Below are 20,773 nucleotides of genomic sequence, written 5' to 3' on the forward strand. Positions count from 1 at the left end.
GGGCAGTGCCAGCAGAGAAACTTCATCCTGCCACAGCTGCACTATCACTGCAACTCTGCCAGGGAACAAGGGGAAAGACAAGTTATCACCTCCACACTGCCAAGCATTCTACAGAATTCATCATGTTTCCCACTGCACATCTTCCTTTTGCTGTCAGCCTGATAGGAAAATGCAGCAATCTGCAGGAGAATCTGACACTGGCACTTCATAACATCCTCTGTGGTGACTAAGTCCTGTCAGTGGCCCCTGGCCTACTGGCCCGCAGACAGTTGTGTTAGATCAGGAATGAACTCTGGACCATGTCATCTTGGTCTCAATTTTAAACATTTTTGATCTTTGTAACTATGAACAGGCTGAGCCCACTTGCTGCTTTCAAAAATTTCAGGCTGGTTTCTTGAGCCAATTACATTGTGCAGGGCAATTCTTAGCTTTGTCAAAACAGCTTTTGGTTCTCTGGGACATGAATGTGAACGAGGCTGCCAAAGCGTGTGGAAAATGAAATTCCAGCTGCTGCTGCCAGAAAGTTACAGGAAAATACCATCCACACAGAAACATGTGCTGAAAATAGGAGTGTCTGGGCCTGCAGCTAGTGGATGCTCTTTTCTCTGATGGCTCCTATGAGATGAGTGTAACATCTCTGGAACAGACCTGCTGAAGCCTCTGCAGCCTCCCTTCCCGCCCTCGTACAGCTCTGGGTCGTATCTATCCCAGGAGGATCCCGTGGGCCCGATGCAGGTTTTGCTCCAGCTGTTGCTGCAGCACTCCAGTGCCTCCAGTTGCCTTTTCACTGCCCCTGGGTTCTTGCAGAAGTCACAGCACTTGTTGCAAGGTGGGGTGACGTCGCCGAAGTACTTCGCTATGGCAGCGTGGCGGCACCTTGGAGACACAAGGCAAAATCATCTGGTCATCACTTCCATCCACAAAAACTCCACCCTCCATATGCAGGGTGTCTTTAGAAAAAGATTTGAGTCTTGTTTTTGCACAGAGAATGTCTATTCCAGCAGGAATCGCAGGGTTTAATCCCTGGAGCAGAATTAGGGCTCTGTTCCTGGCATCTTGCTTTAAGTCTCTCTGCCTCCACTTCCCCGTATGTAAAAAAACATCAATGCTAACCTCTTCTGCTAAACCCTTTCAGATCTTTGAGATCTGCAAAAGGAGCAGTTGATGAAATATACAGTTATTAATTCTGTATCACTGGCTAAATATATTCCATATCCTATCATGATGGCTGCAGGTGAAGAGGCCCCACTGATCACTACACCTCAGAGTATACCTATATATCTCACATTGAAGAGCTTCTAGGTTTATTATTTGTGATTTGAAGGTGAAGAAATATATATTTGAAGACACAGGAATGTAAAGCAAGTCCCAGAAATAGAGTTCAGAGTCAGGTCACAAGGGAGCACCATTCAGGTAACACAGCCTGGATCTTGATGGGCTCACACATGCTCCAGATCAGCACCCAAAGTTATGGTAGAGTCCTACATGCATGAAAACCAGTCCATTTACTCACACAGGATTGCACAACCAGTTTACCAGGATTAGCAAACCAGCCATGTGAAGATGATTAGATTCTTCCAGAAATTTTCAAAATATTTTTGGCAGGCATCAGTGTTTTGGGGTACATAAAAAAAGAATTTGGTGACAATGTGCTCACTAGCAATACAGGCAGGAAGCAATTTGTCTTCTAAAACACTCCCTAACTTAAACCAGGGAATACAATGATTTTGCCAAAGAATGATCAGGCAGTTCCTTTTCCCCTTTCTTTTAAGAATTTAGAGGAGCTTTTCAAAACTAACATTTCACAGCAGAGGTGGCTGATTGTGTGTTAGTCAAAATGCTGATAATAAATATATGAAAACATTCACTTCATCAGGCATTTAGAGATCAAATCCTGCAGCCAAGTGGGAACAGCAGTTATTTTAGAAGAAAATTATTTTACTACAAGGAAGAAGAAGGTGGAAATTTTTCTTCTCTACCAAGGTGTGCCCTAGCAGGCTTACCAACTTCATCTGCAAAAAGGGAGTCACAGAGGGGAAAAGTAAGAGAGTGAACACCTAATTTACTCTTATTCTAAACCCTTTAAGGCATGTCAGAACTTGCCAGAGATCTAACAGAGTTTTCTTCTTCACTAGTGTCTGTGTGTGTCTGGGAGGAACACAACTGCATGTTACCAAAGCATCACAAACCCCACAAGGGGCTGCAGTGGCTGCTGGCTCACTCCTTCCCACGGCCTGGGAGGTTGATCTGGAAGGCAGCACAGCAGCAGGTCACAGGTTCCTGTCCCCCAGCAGTGACCTGACTGTGCTGAAGCGCCAGGGAGCTGGCAGTGCTCAGGTAAGGGGCTGCAGCAGGGTGTCAGGGCACCAAAGCCTGGAGAGGGCTCCCACAAAGCTGCCTTTATGTCCCCCTGCAGAGCCACACTGACTCACTCTGCTCCCGCACTCAAAGAGCTCCTTTCACATGGAGGGGAAGGGTGGGGGGACTGCCATGGGGGCAACACATTCGATCCCCTTGTCCTGCCTTTCCAAAAGAGCTACTGGTGCTGCCTGGCTTGCCAAATGCAACGTGACTATAGAAATGTCAGCGAGCTGCAAGTCAGCTTTTTGTTTCCCCAAAAGAAAACAGGCAGGCATTCTCATTAGTCCGTGTCTCTTCCCCTCGCACGCACTGATCTGTATTAGAGTTAACTGAGGCATTCAGTGAGGGACAAGCCCTCTCCCCACTCCCAGGCTTATGCTAGGGAGGGACAGCCACACACACCTCGGTCCTTTAGATGCCCCAGGGGAGAGCTTTGGTGGAAGCAGAGATCAGCTGTGAGCTCGTTGGAATTTAGAGTTCCAGTTTCTAACCCATCAGGCTTGTAAAGCCGAGCCCTTTCCACCCAGCCTCCTGTAACTGCCTTTTTCTTCCTGAAAAATCACGCAGACTGGGGCCACAGCCCCACTTCAGCAAAGGGTGTTCAGGAGCTGGGCCATAACGGAAATTCACTTGCAAAACTAAAACTGCAAGCCTACAATTAAGGTCAAAAGGCAAAACCCAAAATTATCAACAGGGATGCTGGGGTTAATCACTGGATTAACGCTTAACCCAAGAGTTCCTGAAAAATAGTTGGTTATGCATTAACATGTGAGGGGAAAGCTTCCCTAGTCACACCAATATCTGACTAATGCCCATGAGATGGAGATGATTTACATAAATTAATGGTACTTTGTATTATTATACATGTCCTAAAATTATTTCATCTTCTAAATATGCAACTGTATTATTTGTCTCCGCTTGCCCTTCAAAAAGAGCATGTATGAGCTGACCATTGGTCTCTAAAATGTCTGAACAAAATCTTTATGTCATTTCAGGCATCTCCCCTCCCCCCAACTGACATTATGGAATGGGATGAAGAGCAAGTTACAGTGAGGTTTATTAACTCGTTTTTGTCTGTGGCAGCACATTTCAGGAAAGTGCTAAGCTGACCACAAAGCTGCCTGCACCTGTGTCATTTTGGTAGTCTTTGTTTTTATGCAACACATAAAATAGGAGCCCTATTCCTGCAATTAGGAGAAGCAGATGGACAGCCAGAGAAGAAGCAAAGTCACATATCCCAAAAGAAGCTCTGCCCCTCCCAAAAAACACCAGAAAAAAAGCATTCCTTTGTATAAGCCAAAGGGTACAGAGCCTCATCAGAAACACTCCCTGAAATAAACAACTCAGCAAGTCTTGGAACAATGTGAAGTGGAAGGGTTAAAAAAGCTAAAAATCATATGAGGGCGAATTAGTTATGCAGTTGTCAAGCGAAAGCCACTTAATGAGCTTTATCAAATACAAGAGCAAGTCATGAGGTTGATGAGAACTTCTAATTTTGCACCTCTCTGAAGGACTGTGTCCTTTCAGCATCACCTCAGCTTCACCCTCTGAGACAAGACAGTGTCAGCTGTCCCCAGAAAACAAGAAGCGACAAGCTCAGCATCAAGAGAGTAAATGACTTGGCCAAGGGCACAGAGCAAATTCACCATCCCAGCATCAAATTCACTGCCCCAGCATTGTCCCTGCTGCCCTGTCCGTGGCAGGTCTCCTACAGTGCTGCACTGTCCTTGTGAGTACTTGTTCTACCCCTTCAATGAACGCAAGAGAAAAAAAGCTCCTTCCCCCGGGAGCCGGAAGGAAACTGGGCAGCATAAAGAAAAGTTATTTGCTTTAGCATTGCCCCAAACTATCGCAGGCAGGGAATCGATTCAAGTCTCACGCCAGCAAAAGACGTCATTAAAAGGTAAAGAAGAAACTCCTCTCTCGGAGGAGATGCACCGTGGAAGCCAGCAACAAGTGCCGGCCCTTGGGCGCCCCGGGGAGCTGGCACCGGCTCCGGCTCAGCCTGCGGTGGTTCCCCTCCCTCCCTCTTTGGCACACATGTAACACGAAACTTCGCATCTCCAGGACAACCAGCAACAAAAAAAAAAAAAAAAAAAGAAAAAGAAAAAAAAAGGCAGAGACAACAGCTGGCTGTCAGCAGCGGAGCAGAGAGGAGCCGAGCGAGGAGCGAGCAGCGAGCCGCAAGCCAGGATGAGGGGAGAGATGACGTGAAAAGTTTAAGAAGACGGAAAGAAAAACAAGAGGAGAAGCAGAGCTCGCGGTCGGGGTAAGGCTGAGCTATCGCTGCTGTTCGGTCAAGCGCGGCACCCTCCGCTGCTCAGCGAGGGGCTGGAGCCTGGGGAGCTCTCCCTGCTCGGTCAGCCATGGAGCAGAGCTTGCGAGGCTGAATTTGCTTGCCAGGGACACCGAGGAGCGAAGGTGGCAGGAGAAAAGCTTTTAATGGGATTGCGGAGAGCTGCGCCGCAGCCGCCCTGTAACAAAAGAGCTCCGAGCCCGAGCGGGACTCTGCAACTCCTCTGCCGGTGACAAAGGCAGGCTGCTCGGGTTTCTGTGCTCTTACAGAATGTGTGTCCTGATAAGCTGGTGACCTGATACAGAAATAGTCGGTGTGGACAAGGCAGCCGGGTCGGTGCCTTTAGCGAGGAGCTGGCAGCGCAGACGGGCGCGGATGAAACCCGACGGGTGCCAGCCACAGCTTTTCCCCGGAGCTCCTCCCAGCTGCAGCTGAGTTTTATCCCCCAAATCCTGAAGCAGAGAGCTTAGAAAACAAACCCTGGTCGGGGAACTAGCACACTGTGCACGTTAAGCATCTGTGTCCAATAGAAACAAACGGAAAGATTTTACACAGCTTCTAATGAGAACATTTAAAAAAAAAAGAGAAGAATTCGGCCAGTGTATCAGGCACAGATGCTGGTCTAGTGTTCAAAGCAGCATGAGAATGAATCCACTGCTCTGAGAGGCACGTTCATGCACATACACGGCTCATGGTTTACAGTAACCTGACCGTCAAGTTTGAATGCAGTGAGAAGGGAAGGAAGAGTAAAAGGATCACCTAAATACATGAAATTATACAACAAAGAATCGTTTAGGTTGGAAAAGACGTTTTAGGCCATTGTGTCCAAGCTTTGGTTATGCAGAGGTGTCCCACCACCTGTGCTCCCATCTCCGTTTTGCTGTTGAGTACAGGAAGAGGGTCTGGTAATTGAGACTGGCCATATAAATCCCCATTTTCTGCCATCTGAAGCTGACTTCTCTGTTTGGAAGCTGCTGCAGCCCCCAGCACTGAGCTGGGACCCCTCTGCCTCTGCCAGGAGGCGCATGGGCAGTCAGCTGTTTACAAACAGGAGCAAAAAGCCAATTCTCACAGAAAGAGGTCTTCCCAATCCTACATGTGCCTGTAGGGAGGAATGTTAAGGATCAGGTATTTCCACTTCTCTCCATTTCCATTAACTAGGAATGGAGGGCAGGTCTTTCTGACCTGTGTGTTGTACAAACATGGAATTGGAACTGCTTGAGTGAGGAGATGTAGTAGTTCAGACCTACACGCCTCCAGCCTGGCCCTAAGGCTCAAGGGGATTGAGGGAAGTTTCCACCCTGCTAAGGGAGAGTCTCTGTAGGTTGTTGCAGTTAAGATAGTTTCTTAAATAAAGCATGTGAAAAAACAAAGTTTAGGGAAACAACAAGAAAAAAAAAAACGAGGGAGGAGTGAGGGGAGAAGAGCAGGGGAGGGAAGGAGGTAGAGAAACATGCCAAGTTTTCCTGGCCAAAAGAAAATCTTAATGGGTTTGGCTGGGGGCTCGTTCAGCTGCAGCCATGCTGTTCATGTGTGGGGGGAGAGGCACAGCAACGTGGAACATATGTCTGGATAAAAGCAGCGGGACATGGCTTGTGTTACAGCTGTCACAGTGCACCGGCCTCAGCCTGACTGCAACCAACAGTGGTTGTGGGAATGAGGGTACAAAGTAATCCAAGTTAGATAGAGCAGCTCCTCTCTGTAAGACAACCCCCTGATCACAGAGCCTGCAGGGGGCCAGAGGCACCCACTGGACAGCAGGGAGTGTGAGGGGCTGGGAGAGAGCTGGGGGCAGGCAGCAGCCCCCACCCCACACCTCCGTGCAGGCTCTCCCAACTACCCCACACAGCCACAGCTGATGAGGCTCCAAACAATTCCTTCTGAGGCAGCAGCTGCTGCAGATTTTGGAGTTCCTACACTCCAGTGGCACCTTCACTAGGATTAGTCCAGGATATTTCAAAAAACTAAAAAATGCATGTAATTTATGAGACTTGTAGATGTGGGATCAAGGACAGGGCACAGAGGTGGCTGTTAAAAGGTGGAGGAGTTCCCAGCACTCTCAGGACCTCCAGATGCTGGACCTCAAACACCAACTACTGATAGATCCCACGATGTTTGTGAAGTCACTAAAAGGCTTTCACAGGGACACAACTACCTCTCAGTCAGCTTCCTGGGAAATGGATATTTTGCTAATATTAGAATAGACTTTCAGGCTAGATTCAAGCATCACCAACCCTAAAAAAAGGTCCCTTGTGGAAGAGCTGCAGGTTTATTTTTAAAATTGACCTTTTCCTTTCATTGGATGGCTCAGTATTTTGGTTTCCCACTTAAAAATTTTCTAGTAGCAAGGAATTATATCTTGGAGTTTTGTGGACTTGTTTGTGGGATAGACTGGAGAAAACCAGGGTGGCTCTGCAGAGGTGTAGAGCTTGGTGTCCCAGCGGATACCTCTACTACTGAAACTGAGAATTCAGTGCATTTTTACATTAATATTAGGTTGTAGGGAAGAGAAGTCACATTTACAGTGCTGCCTCAAAACCCATCTCCAAATAGTGAGTGGTGGAGATGACGGTATTCCAGCCAGAGGGTGACCCAGGCAGGGCAGCTTTAAAATCTCAGGAATGTGTGGCCTTCTGTTGCAAACCAACTGACAAAGTCCCAGCTTTTCTCCCATGGCACTGAGCTACAATTTACCAGTTTGGGTGTGTGCTGTTAAAGGGCTGAATTCTCTTGATACTGGAAACTATTTTCATCTGCTTGGGAATGAATTATAGGTCTGTCTGGCTCTGTGCACTCCTGTTTTAAGAAAAATGGGCTTGTCTGAACTATAGTTAAGATTCACATGGCTGGTCAACTACAGTCATGGCAGCAAACACTGCATTAACAATGACGAGGGAAAACCATGCACTGATTAATACAACTGCATTTCTATGGCCCTTTTCATCTCAGCAGTACACTAAAAGCTTAGAACAATAAACAATCATGCAGGAATTATGACATGTTACACCAAAATGCATCCACACTGTAGGCACACCTAGCAACCCAGCATTGTTTGAGAACAGGAAGCACTGCAGACCTTATCCATATAAAATCAGGAGGACATTTCAGGGACCAAGAACAAAGCTGGTACGTTTTGAAACTGGCCAAGCCTTCATGTTCTTTAGAACGTGGCCAAGTACAGTCAGAGCTTATTTTAGAGTTTTAGACCAGAATAAAAGGCATCCCCTCGCCTTTGGCTGCTCAGCACCCTCCTTCTATGAGGTTGGGCTTGCCTTGTAAGATTTCCTACCAGATAAGCCCCCACAATCCATACAGGCTTCCCATCCCCATACAGGTCCAATTTCAACCAACTTACTGGACTTGTCAGAGAAAGAACAACACAACATTTGCTTCTTCAGAGCCACAGTCTCAAGGAAGAGCCAAGGTTGTAATGAGAATGTTGCCACAGCATTCTACTTGATGGGAACATCAGGAAGGTTCTACTTTGTAAGGTTTCTGGAGCACTCTTGCTGTGGGCAGGGGAGAAGTGCCAACTCATCGTCTCTGGGACTTGCTGCATTAGGACTAGAGGCACTGGCAGCTTCTTGTTCCCCCCCCAAAGCTTTATCTCCACTTTTAGGTTACTAAAGCAACAAACCCATGCAAGCACAGTAAAATCAGTGGATCAGGATCATGGCAAGAACAGTCTGAGGAGCATGGTTGGGTTAGGAGTAAACAAGAGTGGAAACCACACTTTCCTCTACACCCATCCTAAACAGGCTCAGTGAACAAAGTGTAAGAAGTACTGAGCAAAACAATGGCCAGTTCAGTTTGTAACTGCAGCAAAACCAGGGACTTGTTGTCTTTCTATCTAAAGATTCCCAAGCATGCTGGAAACTTGGACACACAACAATTAACAAACAAAGCTCTGATGTGGTTCCGTAATGTGGCTGTCTTGCAGAGATGAAGTCAACCAACAGTGGGATGTGATGACTTACCCAAAGTCACACAACCAGGGTGCATCACTGGCAGGCCAGGGAGACTGCCTGTATTTACTAACTTTCAGTCCTGGGGCTAAACCACAAACTTAAATTTGTGCCTTTTGCACTAAAAAAGGCTGCTCAAATACCCCCAGGGCTATGTGTAAACAAGTGTCTCATTCTCAGCAGCAAATTTCAGCTCACCCACTCCCTACAGTTCACCTTTGGATGCAGCTGTGTCCACACACAGATCAGGACAGACCAAAAAACCCTGATCAATGGACAGCAATTCCAAAAGACTCACAGCGGCCTCACCAGCGCCAGGCAGACACAGGGATGTCAGACCCCACTGTACATGGTCACCCCAAAGCTCTTTTTCTTGGAAAAAGAAGCCTCCATACGCAGGCAGTTCACAGCAAAAAGGAACCTTGATGGAGGCTTTTCCCTTGAATGCCTAGATTGAGGCTTTTTAATGGCTTTATTCTCCAAAGGACTGAGCAGCCAACTTCTTTGAGTGCTTCAGCATGGCACGAGTCCATTAGAACAACTCAGAAAGATCATTTCAGTGCTATTATGGCAATTTTCACAGCTTTCTTCAGTGGGCACAGCAAGATGAATCTGCATTAGTGCTTTCTGGGAATCTAAATCTATTTAAGTCCTAAACACAGGACATGCACTTTGGTTTTACAGGGTCATGTAATCCTTGCAGCTGAGCAGCACACCTGCAGCTGTTTGCCATTCCCCTGCATCATTTCTGTGCTCCGTCCTTTCAACCAAGGCTAATAACTCATGGCACATGGCAGAATGGGCCTTTTTTTTCATCAAAACCGTATAAACCCAAATTAAATGATTTGTTTTATTTCCTCCCCCCTGCTGGGCCTTGCAACACTAGAGGAGGGCAGAAAGGTTTCATGATCTAGTTCCACTGGCATCACTGATTAGATGAGTTATTTCTTAAGTCAAAACCATGAATTTCAGGCTCCCACCCCATCCCAGCAGGATGTCACAAACTGCCTGTCAAAGAACATTGTATTACTTTCTTTTCTCTGTGAGATTCTTATCTTGCCTCTCCTTATCTGATTTTCACTTCATGTGAGCTCTAACTACAGCTGCAGAGCAGAATATTCTGACATCATTCTGACAATGTGTTATGAAGACCACATTGCACTGTGGTCATTCAGGATTTTTTCCATAACATGGATGAGTTCCATCAGCTCTGCTGCCCTACAGCCAAGTCTCCTCTGCTCTGGAGGGTTCCCATCCTCAGTGGGTGAAGTTTTGAGGAAGGACAGTGACCAAGAAGAAATTCCCAATTGAGGAAAACACTGGCAGACAATTATGTTTGCTCCAAACCCCCTGAGAATCTCTGAGGTACTAACTTGAGTGACTTTTCCAGGCTCTAAAACAGCACTTCAGGCCTAGAAAGTAAACTGTCAGTTATGGCCTATACCCCTAAGTTTCAAACCTCTTAAGACTTCCCTGTTTTAATAATAATCATCAAAATTACTGCTTCAACTGAATATCCTGCACCACCTGACCTTTACTGCTGTTGGTGACTGGAAGCTTATTTGAACACAATATAATAAAACAAAAGGAATTAATTCTCACAGCTCCACTCTGTTACTGTAATTAATGTCATCACCTTTGTACTGTAAATGAGGCAGATGCATAAGACAACTCGTTTAAATCACATTATCCTCACCCTTGTGCTAATCTCAAGGGCAAAATCTTGGTTCCACTGAAATCCATTGGGAAAAGGTCACATCCAAACCAGTCCTGAACAAAGATTTTACATCACAAGTAGAATGGAACATATAAAAGTCCATTAATGTAACTGGCTTTCTTGGGGAAGCTTTACTTTTTTCCTTTAAGAATTATTTTATTCTTCACCCTTTTGCCTTGTTGCAGGAGCAGAAATCCCAAAGCAGAGAGCCCTTGGAAGCAGCAGAAAGTGCAGTCAAGCAGAAAAACATTTGCTTCCTCACGGGTAGGTTGGAGACTGCACCACCACCATGAAACTTTGTCCCTGATGTAACTCAGACCAAGGTAAACAAGCAACATTCCTTGCAAGTTTTAGAATAAAAACTCCTTCAACTTAGCTCCAGATCAGGTACCGTGGGCAGAGAGGAAATGTCCATTACAGAGACAGGCTTTATAATTTTCAACTAAGCACTTTGCTAATCCACATGGAGTTCTGCAATCCTGATCAGTAATTTTACCCTGTACAACCAAACTTCCCAAGCCTGACTCTTATACCTGTTGCTTCTGGTGCAACCCAAAGCATGGCATGGAAGTTTACAGCAAATTCCCTATGAGGAGAGCTTCTGGAGAGGCAGAAACACCTCCAAAGGAAACAAACATTTTCACAATGTTGGAGCCAGAAATTTTATTTTTTGAAATTTTTTCCTTCTAGAGCCAAGAACAGAAAACACAAATCACCTCTGCCTCCTCCACCATCTCTTGGGATGGAAACAAAATTGAAAACCTGCTGACACAGAATCCTGCAGCATTAAGGATAAACCAGCCGTTTCTGGACCAGCTTACTTGGGGTATGCAATCATCTGGAAAGAAGTATTTCACCCCAGTCTCAAAAGTGACCTTTTCAGGTCAAAAGACCACAGCTCTGCCTCCTTCCTAAGTTGCACAGAGATCTTTCTGTGGACGTAGATTTTCCATCCACCCCCATTTCTAAGAAACCAGCTGGTTCCGATTTTTATTCCTTAGCTTGGATTTAAAAGAACAAAGAAAACCCTTTTTGAATTGCATAAACATACAAAACTAATTAAACTTGGCACTGTAGTACTTAAGCCCAGCATGCAAAGAAACAGCCAAGGTCTCTCTGTCCTCAGTGTGTTTAGAAAAACTGAACTCCAAGCATCCATTTGTTTGAGAACCAAGCCAGATGTGCTATGAGGAACTAGCTGGTTTGTTCTGGAAGTGTTGTCTTGGTCCCTTGGCTTTGTGTTATCACCAAGATCAAGATATTAAATTGCAGTGTTCAAGTCCCAAACCCCAGTGTTGATTGTTACAACACACACAAATCAGTACATTTTGATATAATAATGAAACAAGAGTTATAACCCATTCAAGTGTTGACCTGTCCAAACACTTATTTTAGGTGGAACTCTGGATATTTCTCAAAAATATCCAATTCCAGTTCCTGACTGAAGCAAAATTTGAAGATCCATAGGTCTCATGACAGCTAGTTTGTTGCAATGCCTTCCAAAATCTTGCTCATGGGGTAAAAGAACAGCAAATATTGGTGACAAAACTGAGGCTGTTTAGCTAGACCAGTAATATTTTCAGTAACAATAGCTCCTGATGATCACTCTGAGAATAAAGAAGGCCTAAGATTACTGAGCAGGGCAGGAGGGATTAGCTCCACAAGCAAGGTGTCTCCCTGACAGATCCAGGGGTTTTTGCTTTGCTCATCATCAGCAGTGATGGGTCGAATCCACTGTTCATATATTGCTCAGTGGCTTAAAAGGAAATAAAACCCCCTAAATTTAGCTTTCTTTATAAAATTGCATTCAGCTGTAACAATTTGAAAAGCATCCAGCTGTCCCTAGTGATTGCAGACTAGAATTTTTAGTATCACATACAGTAAAACTGGTTAATAAAACATTATTAATGCTATTGTATTGAGGAGTTGAGGTAAGTATCTTTGGTTTTGAAGGGGGGTTCTGTAGCTCAAAGTGCAAGAAGGCTTCAAGGGATAGTAGCCACAAGTCTACTTCGTGTTACTCAGTAAGAAAAAACTGAACACTGTGTTCAGTGGAGTTCAGCATTCAGAATTCAAGTTGGGTTAGAATTGCATTTTTTTCTGGAAGGACAGGTTAGCTCAACTGGAAAAAAAAGTACTTTGATTGGGTGAGAGCCAAGGGCAGGCACTGTCCAGTCTAAGAGCCTGCTGGAAAAAGTGTCCTTGTAGCAGAAACACCGTTTGGACTTTGCTTAACAGTGCAGTTGACAAAAACACCCTTGAAGCTGGATTTTGAAATAAAAACAGTGCTAGAACATGCAGACAATTAATAGTCCTCCACCTTACCTACTGGGAACAAGGACTGAGACCAGATAAACTTGTTTTCCTTGTGATCACCAGCTGTATAAGAAGGCTGGCAGCTCCCTAGCATTAGTCAGTGAAAAGGTTTATTCTCTGTTTGGTTCTCCTGCAGCATAAAGCCTGGAGAGGTTGTGACAGAATGTCTTCTAAAGGCTTTCTGAAGGAAATTCAAGACATTGGTGAGAAGTTTCTCCTTAAGCTCCAGAAACTGCCCCAGGCTGAACCAGTGGAGATTGCCTGCTTTTCTGTGGTTCTTCTGTTTATTGGTGAGTTTATGGGTGGAGGCAAAGGGTGTCAGAATTTCTCTCCTCTCCTCTGGGGGCAACTTGCTCCACAGGCTGTGTAGGTGGGTTGGTGGTGGTGGTGGCTGTTGTTTTCTAGGCTGTGCTCTAAGGACCAGGTTAATTCCTAGGTAATTTTTAAACACTCAACATGTACCCCTACATGATTGCAGGGCATAACAGGCAACAGTACAGCTTTCCCCAAAGCTCCCATTTTAAACATTAGTGAAATCAGCAATATTTTAACCAACCCAGAGCTGCTGTAATGTTTTCATGCATAGGAGATAGTTTGTGACAAATGGTATTAGAGCATCTCCCTGCCACAGAAGACACTTAAGGGAGACTCTGAGTATCATTCCTGTATTGGCTCAGTGGAAGCCAATATACTTCAGATGAGCCTGTTTATTCTCCTCTGGTAATGGCAACATCCCTTCTGCTGCTCTGTGTGAGGATGACATGGAAGGAATAACAGAGAACTGCTGGATCAAGGGAGATGAAGTTTGTTTATACAATGGGAAAACAAGCAGGAAGGAAGACAGGCCCTGCTCCTCAAAGACAGGGCTTGCTCCTGGCCAAAAGGAAGGGTGTGTATCCAGCTGGACACTCCTCCCTGGGCTGGAATTCACAGTCACACCTGCTGCTTTATTTAGTTCATCCCCACATCTGGTTCCCCACAGGTCTGGTTACCTGGCAGCCCAGGTCCAGGCTTTAAAGGAACACATGCACACAAAGAGGCGTGCTCACACTCTAACAAGGTCTGCAGGATGGAACATGTCATCCTTTTCTACTCCAGATAAACTAACACATCCCTGCCCACACCAGCCATCCTGGCTAGAGTAGCGGACAGAAAGCTGGCCCACTGTTCTGTGAAACAAACCCCTGCATTTGAAGTATCTTATCTTTTCAAGCTAAATATAGAAGAGTAAAGCCAACTCAGTCATGAGCATCTATGCTTAAAGAGTATGCTGAACTCACTCTTCAGAAATACTCCTCAAACTCCTTCGAGTTTGGTTACTCAAAAATCCAAAGCTGGATTTTTGTCCTTTCCAGGCACATAGCTGTGCTTAGGTACTGCATGTCAGCTCCCAAACAACAGCCCATTAAGTGTGTAAAGAAACCCTCACAGGGTTTGGAATGTAGCTCTTAAGGTCTTGAAATGCCTGGTAATGATAGTCCAGATTAAATGGAAAACCAGTAAAAAGGAGTGGGAACTTAGGACTGGGAAGATGGGGATATAGGGCAAAAAAAATCCTCAAGAAACCAGGCTTTGCTCATTTTGCTGCTCACCAAACAACTTGGAGGAGACATAGGATTACTCTGCAGGGATTATTCCTATGCTGTGAAGCAATATCCTTTGTTTCTCTTTCCAGTTACTGTCCTGGTGCTCACGATCATTGCCTGCAGTTGCTGCTGCTCCAGCTGCTGTGGCTGTGGTGGACGCCCTGACCCCAGACACAGGAAGAGCCAGGTCCGCCCAGCTGCCCATTCCTGAAGTGACACAACCTGCTATCAAGGACATGCATGGACGTCATGATTCAGTGCTATGGGAATGACTTTCCACACTACTAGCCCACTGAAAATGGCAATAACAATATTAATTAACATGACTCAAAGGACTAGAAATCACAGCGTGGAATTCCTTCTCTCTGTGACTGCCACTACTGTGACCAGAAAGGTAAAGCTCCTTTCCCATCAGTGTCTCCCTCTTCTGGGCCGGGATGGGGTGGGAGGGCATGGACAGAGATTGCTGAGAAAAGAGACAGCTTTCCCAAAGACAGCCCTGCAGCTGGGCCAGCTGAGGATCCCCTCTGGGACATGGAGCCATAGAGCAAAGCAGAGGCCATGCACACAGCCACATGTGAGGCACTGCCTGCTCTCCTCACCAGAAGGATGGTTCTGGGCATTAGCAAAACCCACTGACACCACTGGGAGGTACAGTTGTTCAGGTCATCAAGGCCAAACCTACTGCAGGAGACATGTTTAGCTGAGATATGTGCTGAAAACAACAAATGGTGGACCTTCTGATCCAGATGTGCCAGCTTAGGCTCTGGGTACAGCTGGTAACAACTGCCCCCAGTGTCATTTCATTGGTGATACAATGATGGGAAATTGCCAAAGAAAGAACCAGATCATGTGGAAACAGAATCTTTGTAAACAGAAAGATGAAGGCAAAAGGGAAAACCTCACCAATCCTATGGCTTATTTTGATCATTCTCTGCTCAACATGCTCCCTCTCCATACCCTGTGGTTCTACACTTCTGCATATTGCAGATGAATGGTTCTTGCCGAGCATGGGAGCTCCAGGAGATGAACAAATCCCAATCATTACTTGAGGGATCTGCGTGCCTGACTCCCTGCACTGTGGGCAGTTTATTTTAGTAGACATGAACATGATGCTGGGGTTGTGTTTATGAGCATCCACGGAGGCATTTCAGAGGACTGACACATGATGGGAGCCACCACTTCAGGGTATGTGTGCAGCAGCTGACTTCAGCGGGCACAGTGACAGAGCAGAGCCAAGAATGGGCTGTTGGGCTGGAGTTACCAAGTACAAATAAACCCCTTTTCCATGCTGCAGTCACTGTGTATGTTTGGTTTACACTCCGGTGAACTTCCGAAAGGGATTTATGGACATACAAGGCTGTGGCACAGGCCACGACTTCCACAACTGGCACAGCACAAGAAGGCCACAATTCTGCACTAAACTCTGAACCAGTGGTGTTTCAGCCCCAAATGGGAGACCAAACACCTTTGTGAGAAGGTATAAAAAATTACATGCTTATAAAGAAGTCATCTTGTGCCTTTGTATCCCACCTAAGCGTATGTACCAGAGTCAACATCTAGCTAGAGGCAACAGAATCATCAAGTTTTTAACAGTGGGCTTTAAAATACTCGTTACACTTCAGAAGGTACAGAAAATAAAGAAGACTCTGTAAAGAAATGTATTTTCTCTGTTGCCTGCACCCATATTAGTAAAAGGCTTCTTATGTATTTAATGCACTTTATTTTTTGCCAACAAATCAGATCTAGGTATTTGGTATTTTTGTACTGCTGCACATTGGAATGTATCTGCAGCCAGAGACATAGTGAATAGTCTAAGAATTATAAGAAAAATAAAATTCCTGAAACTACCAGTGTTACTTTTAAATTAATAAAAATAATAACAACTTTCCAGTAGAAAATGAGGATGTTCTTTAGGAATAAATATTTGAGACTTGGCAACTGCCAAGAGCAGACTGCACTAGCGTGAACTACTGCATGCACAGTTACACTGAGACTAACAGAGTGTAAAAAAAACCCCAAAATTATTAGGCTGTCCCAAAGCTTTCACTGCCAACCAACATTCTGGGGGAAACAATCTCAAGCACTGCATCAATTTAAATTCAGAGGTGCATCACACGAACCTCCTGTCACATAAGTCTTTGCTCATTTCACTCACAAATGAGTGGCAATCAAAGTGACATCAGGAGCCTCTGAGCCTCTTTTGCAGAGACAGATCCAACAGATGTTTTTATATCTAGATTAAGTCACAAGACCCGGGAAGAACAGAGCCCACTTTCTTTCCAGGCTTGTGCTAGACAGTGCCAGCTGCAGACATTAACAGCATCCCATTGAGGGCTGTTCCAGCAGCACGGAGCCAGCCTGCGCTAAGACAGGAGGAAGCTTGGCAGGCTGGACGTACACCAAGGGCTGACAGGTTGCTGTCACTGGGATCAAGCTGCCAGGCCTTATCACAACAGGAAAAGCCACAAATGCATGTTTCCCAGTGGTGGTACAAGTTAAACCACTGACAGATACCAGGCAGAGGAACAAGAGAAATGGCTCCTGTCTTATCTCAGGCACCTCGAGTTCCTGAATTAGAAACAGAATAAACACAGCACTGCCAAAGAAAGAGAAGGAAAGTAAAATAGGCAATCCTGTAAAGGATTCAGGTGGCTTTCTGAAGCAGAGGACCAGCCACCGTGTAGAGGGGGCCAATTTCTACACACTTGTCTGGACCTCACAGGCCTAATGTTCTGCTTTGGACTATTTTGTACCATTGCACTCAGCTGGACTATTCCTCCAGCTGGGATTCAGACATGCCAGCTGTTTGCCTGATCTGCTGCTTCCTTGCATACATTCAGGGTAGCCTGAATAATGCCAGCAAGTGCCCAGCTTCCTGCAGCTCTTCAGCTCCTGCTGACTACAACACTGCTAGTCCCTGGGGGCCTGCTCAGCACTCACACAAGCTTTTGTGTTTTGGCTTCAAAATACTCCAATACAGTCAGTACTCAAACACAGGCACCTAAAGGGAGCAGCAGTGAGGGTGGATCCTCTAGTTTCAACCTGCAGAGGGACATTCAGAAAAGCACAGAATAAGGTAAGGCTGCTTCTTAACACAGCAACTGCCATTCATACTGTGAAAGCCTAGGAGGAACTGCATGGGAATACTGTTACTTCAGTTGTGATGATAAAAGTGTTGAAATAATTTCTTTCCCTGAGGAACCTCAAGAAGCCAGCAAGGCCAGCCCCTCCAGCAGAAGTGGTTGAAGTTCTACTGATGACTTAATGGAATAACTTCTGTTCTGTAACATTATCCCTCTGGTTTGCCTGGCTTATGAAAAGTAAGTTTCCTTTTACGTACAGGCAGTCTCACACACCACACTCCTTCTTCTCCCTTCCCTCCAGCACCATCCCTCTAGTCTTCTCCAGACAGGAAAGTGACAGAGAGTTTTATTGCAGTTCACAGCAGTGCAAGGCTCTGGAATGGGTTCATTCACCTAAACTGTCACAATGAATTTTGGACTACAGGGCAGTCCCATTCACAGTCTCACTCCAGTCTCCTACTGGAGCTTGCAACACAGACCCAGTCAGGATCAAGGAAACACAGCCCCCTTCTCTCCACCACATCCTGCAGCCTGCCCCAGACAGAGGCCACAGTGGGCCTTTACAAGCACCACAACAGCTGTTAAGAGTGGATAAAGCCATGAAGAGGAAGAAATGTCTGAGGAACAACTGAATTAGGACTTTTTAGTTGGGTTCAAGGCCTTTGCTTTGATTAGATTAGCCACACCTTTGCAAGAAAATCAGCTGTTAATCATTTACTGCAGCCCAAAGAGGCAACTTCCAGGCTACCTCTACAAGTCTCCAGGTCCAGCAAGGGGTCCCTCACCACAGGCCAAGATCTCTTGGAGGGGTGAAGAGGAGGCAACAGAGGAAACACCTACTACAAACCACAACATCTTCAGGTATTTATGAAATGTCCCACAGCTCTCCTGTTCTGGGAGGTGAACAGCAGTTAACAAAAGAGACAGGAACTTCCTGGGGTGTGCAGTCCCACAGGATTTCTGCTTTTGGGTCTGTGGAACTTACATCTAGGCTGCCTCCTTTTTGAAGGCAAAAGAATCCAGAACAGCTTTGATGTCCCGTGTGCTGCTTGGTTAAAGACTGAGCACAGTGATCTGCCAGCTACCCAGAAAACAAACCATGAACTGAATAAATCTGGCTGTTGAGAAAAAACCAAAAACTTCAGCAAGTGTGAGCTTGTGCTTTGACTCAAATCCTGCCTGCTGAGGATGAAACACTTCAGAGGAGTAATTCTTTTTCTTAGAGTATTCAGGATTCAGACATAAGACTCAGCAAGTCAAGCAAATTTTCAAAAATAACCAATATCTCTTCCTGTATTACGTCTGCATAGCTACATTTGCACGAAAGTGTGAGAAATATTCCATTCTTTCCCTTGAGAAGGAAGCTTTAGTGAAACCACAAGATGCTCATGAAGAGATGTTGGATATTCTTTAGAAAGCTGACAGCCAAGTCATTATTCTAGGTATCAGTGAAAGAGCAAGTGAGTAGAACCCACTGAGATCCCAGTTTAAATTATTACTGGACCTCCTTGTGGGAGGAAAATTTATGCTTCTATTGCAGAGTAACAGAAACCATTACTAAAGCAAACTCCATTAGCAGGCCACCCTTTTTAATGTAATGGGACTATTCTAAGCCCTATGGAAGAAACAAATTGTACATGATATTTGCTTATTATTGGTGGAGGTTTTTGCTTGTTTGTTTTTAAATAAGTGTTCATTTAATCTCCATTGTGTCCTCAGAGTTTAAGCCCCCAGCTCCCCCTTTCAGAGATCCTTCCAATGGTATCAAGGAATTTCTCCCACTGAATACCTGTCTTTCATGTATAGGCTGTACAGCTGACAAAGAGCTCATACTGAACATGCTGGAGAGACACTGTATTATTTAAAATATTGATGAGCTGTGATTAAAATAAATCTCAACTGCCACAATGCTGTAGAGCAAGCAGCTTTTCCTCTTTACATCTCTATAGATCTGATTGTTAAATCAGTCTCAGCTGTGTTTTCTCTGGGTTATGCTCCCATTTCTGTGAAGAGTGACCCTCCTTTTGGAGGGGGCTGCCTGCAGGCACAGACACCATGCATACCTGTACTGGTTTTGGGGTTATGGCTGAGGGCATGGAGAGAACACAACACCTGACCCTGTTGTTGTCTGGCCCCAGCAGGGTGGAAGCCAGCATGTCCCTAGAGCAAGAGGCACCCTCAGTTCTGGAAGACCTAAAGAAACTGACTGCAACAAGTGACTGGGATGTTGGAGGGCTGGTGGTGATTGGCATCTTCTGTCTTGTTTTTATTGCTCTCATTTTATTTGCTGCTGTCTTTGGGTGCTGCACATCTCCAAGGCACAAACAGGGTGGCTCGTAGGCAGCAAAGTGGGGACGCAGAAGTTGGTACAGCTGAGCAAGAACCAGCCTGGGTACAACCTGATTGTGTTGCTCACAGAAAACTCTCATCTCACTCCCTGGCTGGTTATTTCTCTCCATGTAACTTCCCTGAATCAAGAGCAATGTCCCAATGCCAGCAAGTTGTTCTGCAGGCCACAGCAAACTCAATACATGAGGCTGTCTGGATTCAGGAACTGCAACATTCACCAAATAGCAAAGTAAACTCATCTCTGATTTTCATCTTTCAAGCAAAACCACCAACTAGAGGTGGCAAATGGTCAGCCACCACCTAAAGCTGATAGAGAAGTGTTCTGCTGCTGCAGCTATGTGGGTTGGGTTTTTTTTTTCACCTTGCAAAAGAGGAATAAGAAACTCTGGCCACTGAAAGCTTTGTCTGAACCCATCTCTAAAAGCAGCTTAGACCATTGTTCTCCTATCATACTCAGGCCTAAATACACTATGCAAAAACTTGCTTGCCAGTACACAGTCTGTCTTTATTTGTTCTTATTTATAACCTTGCAAGGTCAGATTTTGAGGTTTGCTTTCACTGTTTGGATAGTGAGTAGAACTGTATTAATTCAATATGTAAAAAAGAAATGCAACGTGGCTTTGCTTTCCACAGCACCTCAGTTTCCTGTAGAGTTATGAGCAGGGACACCAGGTAGGGGTGCTGCAATACGTGACTCTGGGATGCACATCCCATGATACACTGTTGGAAGAATGGATCAAGCTGAATAAGCGAAGATAAAGTCTGGAAGGGGTGATTTCTAATTAGGTCAGTGATATTCCCTTACTCAGATTATTACTTTGAGGGTGGTGAGACACTGGCACAGGTTGCTCAGAGAAGTTATGGATGCCTCATCCCTTGGAAGACCAGGCTGGATGAGGCTTGGAGCAACCTGGCCTAGGGGAAAGTGTCCCTGCCAATGGCAGGGTTATCTTTAAACTAGGTTATCTTTAAGGCCTCTTCCAACCCAAACCATTCTGTGATTATATAAAACCCAGCCACAACAGCCATCTGTGAGCTGGGAACACACCCCAGAAGGAGCAGAGCTCCTCAGACAACTGGATCAAATTCTTAGGACA

At 45.4% G+C, this 20,773-nt stretch overlaps 2 protein-coding genes and 1 long non-coding RNA gene across 8 annotated transcripts in view; 2 read left to right on the forward strand and 1 right to left on the reverse strand.

The window, feature by feature from the left end:
* The window catches only part of RECQL5 (RecQ like helicase 5), a 37,949-nt gene that overhangs the window by 7,980 nt on the left and 9,196 nt on the right, over window positions 1-20,773 (reverse strand). For all 3 annotated transcript variants that reach the window (XM_066200762.1, XM_066200763.1, XM_066200764.1), the window contains one exon: window positions 649-876. In XM_066200762.1, coding sequence (XP_066056859.1) covers window positions 649-876 — 228 coding nt within the window. The remainder of the gene's footprint in view (window positions 1-648; window positions 877-20,773) is intronic.
* On the forward strand, window positions 4,270-15,537 carry SMIM5 (small integral membrane protein 5). 4 transcript variants are annotated; one of them, XM_066200498.1, is made up of 5 exons: window positions 4,612-4,630; window positions 10,525-10,662; window positions 11,030-11,165; window positions 12,792-12,945; window positions 14,331-15,537. In XM_066200498.1, exons 4-5 carry the CDS (start codon window positions 12,819-12,821, stop codon window positions 14,450-14,452), a joined length of 249 nt encoding a protein of 82 aa, XP_066056595.1. In that variant the 5' UTR covers window positions 4,612-4,630; window positions 10,525-10,662; window positions 11,030-11,165; window positions 12,792-12,818; the 3' UTR covers window positions 14,453-15,537. The 4 variants fall into 4 exon arrangements, with proteins under 4 accessions (XP_066056597.1, XP_066056595.1, XP_066056596.1 ...); XM_066200497.1 differs by having other exon boundaries at window positions 4,621-4,630; window positions 10,525-10,603; XM_066200500.1 differs by lacking the exon at window positions 11,030-11,165 and having other exon boundaries at window positions 4,270-4,630; window positions 10,525-10,603.
* Window positions 17,417-20,169, forward strand: LOC136299293 (uncharacterized). The gene is made up of 2 exons (XR_010723478.1): window positions 17,417-18,188; window positions 19,466-20,169. It is a non-coding gene; the product is annotated as an uncharacterized lncRNA (long non-coding RNA).

This window comes from Chamaea fasciata, unplaced genomic scaffold (assembly GCF_029207755.1).
Source record: "Chamaea fasciata isolate MVZ Bird 193981 ecotype frontalis unplaced genomic scaffold, bChaFas1.0.hap1 SCAF_19, whole genome shotgun sequence".
NCBI classification, from domain to species: Eukaryota; Metazoa; Chordata; class Aves; order Passeriformes; family Sylviidae; genus Chamaea; species Chamaea fasciata.

What these genes read in the sequence shown, in the direction of transcription:
- SMIM5 (XM_066200500.1), top strand. Translation starts at nt 12,819, where the DNA reads ATGTCTTCTAAAGGCTTTCTGAAGGAAATTCAAGACATTGGTGAGAAG. An exon ending in TGTGGTTCTTCTGTTTATTG is followed by an intron (nt 12,946 to 14,330) that starts GTGAGTTTATGG and finishes TTCTCTTTCCAG; the next exon opens with TTACTGTCCTGGTGCTCACG.